Source organism: Trachymyrmex cornetzi, unplaced genomic scaffold (genome assembly GCF_001594075.2).
Source record: "Trachymyrmex cornetzi isolate Tcor2-1 unplaced genomic scaffold, Tcor1.1 scaffold116, whole genome shotgun sequence".
In the NCBI taxonomy this organism is placed as follows: domain Eukaryota; kingdom Metazoa; phylum Arthropoda; class Insecta; order Hymenoptera; family Formicidae; genus Trachymyrmex; species Trachymyrmex cornetzi.
The window spans coordinates 91,501-100,992 of record NW_017295719.1 but is presented as its reverse complement, the minus strand read 5'-3'; the positions used below and the strand labels follow the sequence as shown (position 1 = coordinate 100,992).

Sequence of the window (9,492 nt, the reverse complement as noted above, 5' to 3'; positions counted from 1 at the left end):
GAGCCGGTAGGAAGCGCGAGTCCGCCGTCGACAGGTCCGCACAGTGACGGACAAAATGTCACGTCACAATGTATATATATATATTTATGTCTATATACATACACACATATACATGCATATATACATATGTATACATGCATGTATGTATGTGTTTGTGTGTATGTATGTATATATACAGGGTGAGGAAAAAATATGGAAACCCTAAAAAATCTCAAAATATATAAGTTTTACAGAAAAATGTTTCAAATAAAAGTTGTAGGATTTAAAAAAAGTCTATTCAATAGTCTCATCAGTTTGATCCTGACTGGCGTCGTTGAAGTCAAGTCAAAGTCACGTTGAATTTTTTAAATGGAACACCCTATTTTTTATTGCATATTCTCATAGCACATCTCGAGAGCTTTCCAAAACACTATAATTAAGTTCATTTTCGTGAAGTACTTTTTGAGTTATAAGACTTGAAGGTTACAGTACCTCCGGCATTAACATTATCCAAGCCGACCGGCGGCTAATGTTTTGAATGTTGTTCAGGATTATCATCTGGGTAACATTTGTCAAGATCAAAGCATCATTGGTGATGCCGTCGTTGTTCCTGGGTACCGTTAAAAGAAGGATTCTGGCTTAAAAAAGTACAAATTTCATTTTTTAAAATTGACCCTGATATGACCATGAAATGACCTTGAAACGTGATCACAAGGTCAACATTAAAAAGGTAATCAGATAGCCTTGACCTTGCGATCGCCCGCAATTTTCCAGAGTCCGCAGAATAATTATAAAAAGGCGCAACTAATTCCAGAAAGATACGCAAATGATGACCACATCACAAACCACCACAGCAGCAGCGAGGAAGGAGTTTCCTCAAGAAAACCTGCAAATAGCTACGAAGGATGACAAGGAGATCATCCAAAGAACCATGGATCCGGAGGACCACAACAAGACCGCATCGAAACTATTAGATAACGCGGCACTGACTAATTTTATTATTTTATTTGTTTACGCTACTTTAGCATTTTATTACTCATTTATGTTTGTGAAAGGTCACGACGCACACAAGTTGCGATATTATAAAAGAAACACGATTTCAAAAATACATTTTATGTTTTATTATTTCGAAGACTAAAAAGTCATTATATTTATCACACATAATTAATTATACCGTAATAAACGTTTTATATATTCTATACAATTATTTAACAAAGTTCAACCTACCTGAATATCCTACAGAACACAGGTACCGAAAAGGCGATCCAATCCAATCCAGAGTGATAACCTAAAACATAAAAGATAAATTAGATAAAAAGAATATGTGAAACTAGAGACAAAATTAATGATATTAAAGATACTTACCCATAAAAGTAACCTGAGATGGATTTGGAGACCCTAAAAAAGAAAAGATTATTAACAAACGCCAAAGAGCGATTAAACACGAAAAAGGTTTGTAAACCACGTTATTTTAATTATTTCGTTACAAAGGCATGTTAGCCGAATTATTTCAAGCATTCTATAATTATTTCAAGCACCTAGAATTAATTAGAACATCTCACACATGTTAGAGAAAGACAATGCATTATTTCCAGTAGAGTGACGAAGATAGACTCACAAAATTATTTAAACTATGAAACCTGGTGAAAAACCCATTTAATTAATTATTTGATATCATTTCCAAGTTATTTACAGTCAAAATTATTTATTCAAATTATTTCCACAACGATGTTCTAGTTAAAGCAAGATAACATTAAGTTACGTTAAAGCCTACACAAGGACCTAAAACTTAACATGCGAAGTTATTGTTTCGAGTATTTTGAATTATTTCAGGCAGAAGTAGCCATTTCGGAATTAATCGGAATGATTGAGAATTATTTACAATTATTTAGAATTATTTAGAAGTGTAAAACACTATTCACCCAGTAATTATTAAGGGTGAATCCACACTCGCATCTCAAGATTTTGTAAATGGACTATTGTTTGAATTATTTCGGCAAAAAGATTAATTATCTCATAAAAAACACATTATTTAGAGTCACCTTGAATTATTTCAGAATTATTTGCAGTCGTAAGAATTATTTTTCACATTTGGACTAGTTGCCGAAATTGTCCAACTCAAAAGTTTATTTATTCACAGTAATTGTTTAACAAAAGCGAAAGTCTATAATTATTTTGTGTTAAGGAGGTCATCTCCGAATTATTTAGCATATTATTAACCTTGTAAGGCCAGTGCGAATGTATTACCAGAAAAGAACTAAATTCGGGAACACCGAACCGACCAGGGGAAATGGAACGCACCGTTTCTTCGTGGCCATCTTGGCAGTGGCGACAGCCATCTTGCAAATCAGTCACCAACAGGCAGCCGAACGAGACGAACGTCTTAACGAACGCGGCTCACAAAGAAATTGCGTAATATGGTAAATCGGTGCAAAACCAGTATCCTCGTCATACCGCATCGTGTCCGAACGCATATATGTTAACGCGAAACGCGAATTAGTGCGGAAAATCGCGAAATACGGAGATAATTCCGATATAACCGCGAAGTCACGGAAATCGACAAAAATGCGTCGTAAATCGTTTCAAAACGATAATAGCTCGTCTCCCGTAATACAAACGCGTACGGTAAACGCGAATTTAACGAGCATTTAATACGGAAAAACGTTGTTGCTAGGTGGATGATGCAACATCGCGTCATCTTATAGAGCGGCCATCTTGAACATCCGACACAAAGAGTCGTGAGTGCAACTCGACGCGACAACGTAATAGAGTTAGAGAGAGCGAGAGAGTGTCGAATAAAGAGAAAATACGCGAGTGAATGAGAGAGTGAATGCGAAGGCCTAATTAATTAATTATACGTGTTGTGTTTAATAAATTCTATAATAGTGTTACACAAACGGCCTTTTCCAAGTTATTTGCGAAGTTTTACCACTCCTCACATTAAAAATAAGCAATCACCGCGACGCAACGAGACGGCAACCGAAGACACGATCATCTCAGCTCAACGGCCAATCCGCGCGAAGAACGGAAGGAAGGAATCCAATCAGGAACTTCCGAGTGAACAAAGGCCGATACCTTGGGACAACCGAGACGATTACCTTCTCTGTTGGAGAATAAACAGAGTGGCGACCAAAATAGTAAGTCACTTTTGGTGCATTTGAATTGATTAATTAATTAAATAATAGAATACACGGATATTTTAAAAATAGAGGCATTAATCCGGTCACAACCTTACCTGAACTAAATCTGTGGATTATCTTTCAAGACAACGCTAATACTCTCGATTATCTGTAATAATATCGCCTAGGTTAATTTGACCTCTATTTAACCCTTACGAATCACTTAAAGGTTACAGTACCTCCGGCATTAGCATTACGCAAGCTGTCCAACCGACGACTAAAACCTCTTGAATGTTGTTCAGGATCATGTACTGGATAACATTTATCAAGATCAAGGTCATTGGTGAGTATTCCTCTTATTTTCATTTTTGCACTAAAAATTCATTTTTACGTAAAAATGAAAATAAGAAAATAAAATAATCACCAATGATGCTTTGATCTTGACAAATGTTACCCAGATGTAATCCTGAACAACATTCAAAACATTAGCCGCCGGTCGGACACCTTGGATAATGTTAATGCCGGAGGTACTGTAACCTTCAAGTTTTATAACTCAAAAAGTACTTGACGAAAATGAACTTAATTATAGTGTTTTGGAAAGCTCTCGAGATGTGCTATGAGAATATGTAATAAAAAATAGGGTGTTCTATTTAAAAAATTCAACGTGACTTTGACTTGACCTCAACGACGCCAGTCAGGATCAAACTGATGAAGCTATTGAATAGACTTTTTTGAATCCTACAACTTTTATTTAAAACATTTTTCTGTAAAACTTATATTTTTTGAGATTTTTCAGGGTTTCCATATTTTTTCCTCACCCTGTATATATATACAGTATGTATATAAATATCCTTCAATTGTTTTTTGTTATCAGAACCAAATCAAACATGAAGCGATCTGTGTCATGTATTTCCAATGATGAATCGAGTGAATCGCAAATCATAGATAAACCGTTATCTATAGTTGTAGACAATTTATCTACTCAGGACAGCCAGGATACTGATTTTGATATTGTACAGCTTGATGTAGACTCGCCTTTGGATAATGGTATGTATTATGTTATAAAATTGTTCTTATTAGTACTTCTTCCTAGTTTCTAGAAATTAGTTCTTAAGGAAAACGTCCTAGCTGCACTATCTGTAATCTGTGATCTGAATAAATGATTTCAAGATCCCTAGTGCAACAATCATATGCTTATATATAGTTTGATCATGTGCAATCAGGATAACCAGGGTGTCACTCATCTTAAATGATTCTTATGGGTCACTTTCCACTTATTTTTTAGATGAGAATTTGCTACAACAATCATCACAAGGAAAGAATGAGATGTGCAAATATCACACAGAAGATCGTGTCCCTTTCTCCTCTACGGCGCATGCAATATTGAATAAAATGTCATCAAAACAGTTGCTCTTTAATAAAATTGGCACAATGGAAAAATACAAGCAGAAGAAAAACAAAAATGTAGTAGTACCAGAACCAGATAATTTTTATAAGAAAAAAAAAGCAGATATCGATAATTATATGCGTACAAGTACTCAGTCGCTGGAGAAAATGGCAAACACTGTTGAAAATATTATTTTACAAAAAGCTGTAGAAAAAGCTGCATCAAAAACACATGTTTTTGAAAGTGATGATATTGATAAAGATATATCCGACATGTTAAAATGTGCATATGTTGGTTTGAAACAAGTTAAATCCGATATAAGATTTAATTGTATACTTGACGTATTGGATGTAATTAACAGATATAAAGAGCAAGGATTACGGAATAATGATTAAAAAAAATATTATTCTTTAATCATTGCTCATTACAACAGTTTTGTGAGAGAATATCTCTAGTCATTGCTCATTACAATTTTATTATATGCGATGATATCCGTCCTTTTTATAAGGGTTTTTTTATTTGTTTTTAAAAATGTTATGTATCACACACATATAATCGTCAATACTACTAATTATGTTACGTATTATTAATGTAATTTGCATTTGTGCAAAGGATTGTTTTTTTATGTAAATCATATATGGATGAGAGATATCGAGTAAAGTGTCATATTACTTTATATGTTAAATGTTGAAAATGTGCTGTGAGTGGCTTTATTATATGTATTATCTCCTGTGATATACAATACGTTATATATAATTCGAAAATATGTGAATTAAAGTAGTTTAACAGAAAAATTTTTGAGGAACTCACAAAGAAACATACACAAATATCCTTTTCCTCTCTCATTTTAATTGTATGTTGTAATATGTAATAAAATAAAAAAAGTATATTTTTAAAATAAATACCCCTATGCATACGAGAAGGAAGTAAAACATGTCCTTGACAGAAATCAACTTTTACGTTACGTGTTTGGATAAAGTATGTGTGTGTTTCTTTGAGAAAAGTATATATCTTTGCAATATCTGTAGAATAAATAATTTTCTATTTTACTTATTTTCTCATGTGTTTCACAAATGTTGCAATACTGTGCGTAATATTACTTGTTAGTGTATGTTTGTGAATACAGATTTGAAATAAATACTTATCTCATAAGCCTATTATCTTAATATTGAGATTAATAACATCGAATTGTAATTGATTGTGTATTGGCTGAAGTATACGGAAAACTTTATACATTCAAATAAATATTTAAGCCGAATAAATTATTTTAAAAATAAGAAATAAATATTTGTTTTCTATATCACCATAAATTAGTATAATGGAATGAATGATACAAACTTCGAATCGAGTTATCATTTCTTATTAATCATCTTTGCTCAATAAAGGACTAAAGTAAAAAATATAAAATATTGTCTTCATAAAAATATGTAGGAAAATTGTTTTGTGTATAATTCTGCGTTAACTTTCTGTTTTTTAAATATCATCTTTTCCGGTAGAAGTAAATTCATATCTTCTAACACTAATAAAAGCAGTATGAATATAGAATGTGCAAATGTTTTCACATAGTCTTTGCATATAGTCTTGTCGTCTATCCTGAGAACTGCCATCTTTTTGATTGGTTGAATTGTTATGATGCAACGATCTAATACGACTTATTGTGGATGCAAATTCCTTAAGATTTATGACTTATGATTCTGACTTAACACTAATGTCATGTGAGTAATGACCTATGGCTTATTGTAGAAGGCCTGTAACGCATAGCGTAACGTGTAGCAACGCACAAGCTTGTACATAAGCTTGTACCATTTGGAATGTCTCAATTGGAAATAAGATAATATTATATAATTATACAATATTATATTATATAATTTTGTAAATAATGACAAATACGTCATATTCCTATCTGGGAATATCTGTCTAAACGTACTTATCTATCACGTTTCGAGGTTAGAATAGGCTAGAATGAAAGCATTCTTCGTATTCCTGCTACTTAAGATGTGTGCATAGCATAAAAAGTTCGTCTTTACGGATTTTTCGACGTCTTGTGTCTTAAGCTGGAAACACAATAGACACAGGCAATAGGCACAGGCAACAGGGAATAACGAGCCGTCCAATCAGAGCTTTGGGGTATAAGTTCGATATTATATTCTGTTACGTCTCGAGGGGGCTCCGGCCGGCTTCCGGTATCGGCGCTATCCTGAGGCTATGGTGGGATGTTTAATTCGCGATTTGAGCGATAAAATTTCCGCGATGGAATTTCTCCAGCCAACTGATTGGCTACAGCCGAGCTCTAGATATCGCGATTATGATTGGTTCCGTTTCGATCCACGGCCTTTCTCCCGTCCCTTCTAAATAAGCGATAAATCTGATTAATATCTCAGGACAATCAGGGCACCTCGCGAGGACGTGCAAGGTAACGGTCAATACCGAGCATACGCTGCAAGACTCGAATCTTTTGGCGAGCCCTAAATGAATATAGTGCCGTAAAACTCCCTGATAGTTCTCTTTTTCATGCGCCGGCGCGGAAGTGTAGCATTCGGGGCATTTGATAGTGCAGTTTTCCTTATGTTGGAAAAATAATGTGGAGACACAATATGCGCTATTCCACCACGTGGAGTACGGATGGATTGCAAGTATTTGAGCGTCTATCAAGGCGCGCGCTCGCGGGTGCACGGGACACGTGCTATACGCAGCTCACCGTTGACGAGTTTGATTGGCGGAAAATAAAGGGAATTACGTACCTGGTGATCTCCCGCCAAGTGTCCGTTGGTGCTCCCTATGCGATTCCAAGAAGGGGAGTGGTTGAAGGAGAAAGCTTCTCTTCCTGGTCCAATGCGTTGATGAGCCGATGGTTTCGACCCTCCGTTGATATCGATGATATTAAAATGTAGGCGAGAAGGTGAGATTGTCAGGAACCACGCACTCAATCAGATTGCTTAAATATATATATATTTAATATTAGTGGTTACAATATTTAATGGCTACAATTAATTCAGCACTTGAATAGCTTTATCTTAAATTTAAAGTTAGAATTAGAATTGAGGATTGTGTTTCGCGCGAGACGTTTAGAGATAGGCACGGTGATTGGTCGGGCGAAATGGAGGAGACGGACTTGGCGCGTGTTCGTTCTACAGGGTGTTTGAAAATTATCGGTTAATCGATTACGAGCAGGTAGAACGGACCGAATTGAATCGAAAAATCTTATACCATTTTGTAGGTTGCGCAATAGTTAACGAGATATTAACGTTTAAAGATAGCTGAATAAGCGCGTCCGGCCGGCCTACTGCTGCCGAATATACAACCTACCGTCACCACCGATCGCACGGCGCGCGGGCCGCTGAGAGTGGGGATGGCCTGCTAGGCGTGCCATTCGAGTCGTTTGAAGACGTTTAGTGGTAGTTCCCACTCCCAGCGGCTCGATGAGGACCGTGCGATCGATGAGGACGGTAGGTTGTATATTCGGCAGCAGTAGGCCGGCCGGACGCGCTTATTCAGCTATCTTTAAACGTTAATATCTCGTTAACTATTGCGCAACCTACAAAATGGTATAAGATTTTTCGATTCAATTCGGTCCGTTCTACCTGCTCGTGATCGATTAGCCGATAATTTTCAAACACCCTGTATATCGCGCGCGGGTACACTCTGCAATCTCTCTAGATTTTCTCCATGGGCGTCCCTAAGGCCCCCTTTCATTGACCGTGCCGTTGGTGGGTATGGGGAGAAGCGTCAGGTACGTTCTTTAGCAATGCCCGTGTGTGCCACTCGGACTATTAGTAAGTCTGTTCGAAAAAGAAATTTTGAGGCTGTTGCGGACGTGACAATCCCAGAGCTCTGATTGGACGGCTCGTTATTCCTTGTTGCCTGTGCCTATTGCCTGTGTCTGTTGTGTTTCCAGCTTTATGCTTTATGCGCTATGCAAGATCTACAGAACGAGAAATGGGGATAAAAATAAGGGACTCTGATTGGTTGATTCGCTTATGCACTATGCCTTATACGTTATGCAAAAGTCTGTGCTGCGGCCTATAGAAAATGGACTGCGTGATCCGTGTGTCAAAATGGTCGATAGGGATGAGAGAAGGGACCGTGGCAGACGGCCATTTTTATCTCTTTCCATTCAATGGTGTAATGGAAGAGAGAATGAGAGGGAGATTGGCCGTCTCCAGGGTTGGGTATGTATTAAACATAACGTATTATACATGGTTTTTATACCGTATAATACCGTATGTTATACGTATTATACGTACGTTTTATATGTTTTATATGTATTATACGTATTATACATACGTATTATACATACGTATTATACATACGTATTATACGTAAGAAACTATTCGCAGCTCTAAATTGCCCAACCCTGGCCGTCTCCCACGGTCCCTCTCTCTTATTGACTACGTTTACACGGCTCGATTTACGCCGAAGTTATAACATCGATGTTATGAAACTGGCCAATCATAGTTATTCCTCTGAAGAATGGAATGACTGTGATTGGACAGTTACATAACATCGATGTTATAACTTCGGCGTAAAGCGTGCCGTGTAAACGTAGTAATTATTGTCGACCACATTTGATACACTACTTAGATACGGATCGCGCAGTCCATTCTCTATGTCTTTGCTGGGAACATCCAGTGTTGTTAGGTATGCCGCCTTTTTAGCGCATGCGCACTACAGTACTAATGACTTCTAGAGAAATCCAGTAATGTAAAGGATGGAAATAGCGGATGCCGGGGCTGCGGGCTAAACTGTTCGTGGTTACGCGCGAGAATCAGAGAAAAGGCATATACATTATATTTAATTTATTTCGCGAAATAAGATATAATATGTAGAAGATAAGTATAAATTTGGCGGGATTTGGCAATATGTGATTCACAGTGTAGATTACTTAACTTATATATATTGCCAAATCTCGCCAAATCTATACTTATCTTCTACATATTACATTTTACTTGTCTAGTGCTTCTCGATTCTTTGTTTTCGCGAAATAAATTATATATAATGTATATGCCT

The 9,492-nt window shown here is 36.5% G+C and overlaps 2 protein-coding genes across 2 annotated transcripts in view; both read left to right on the top strand.

Moving 5' to 3' along the window:
* LOC108764872 (uncharacterized) overlaps positions 1 to 4,046 on the top strand; it is a 6,464-nt gene extending 2,418 nt beyond the window's left edge. The window contains exon 3 of the mRNA XM_018513278.1: positions 3,973 to 4,046. Within this exon, the coding sequence (XP_018368780.1) occupies positions 3,973 to 3,989 (17 nt within the window). The 3' untranslated portion in view covers positions 3,990 to 4,046. The remainder of the gene's footprint in view (positions 1 to 3,972) is intronic.
* LOC108764864 (uncharacterized) lies at positions 4,003 to 4,880 on the top strand. Its single transcript, XM_018513269.1, has 2 exons — positions 4,003 to 4,145; positions 4,384 to 4,880. The coding sequence occupies exon 2, from the start codon at positions 4,425 to 4,427 to the stop codon at positions 4,878 to 4,880; it is 456 nt and encodes a 151-aa protein (XP_018368771.1). The 5' UTR covers positions 4,003 to 4,145; positions 4,384 to 4,424.
* The last annotated feature ends 4,612 nt before the right edge of the window (positions 4,881 to 9,492 follow it).

Bases quoted from the DNA above. Each gene is read 5' to 3' on its own strand.
- LOC108764864 (XM_018513269.1), top strand. From the start codon at position 4,425: ATGTGCAAATATCACACAGAAGATCGTGTCCCTTTCTCCTCTACGGCG.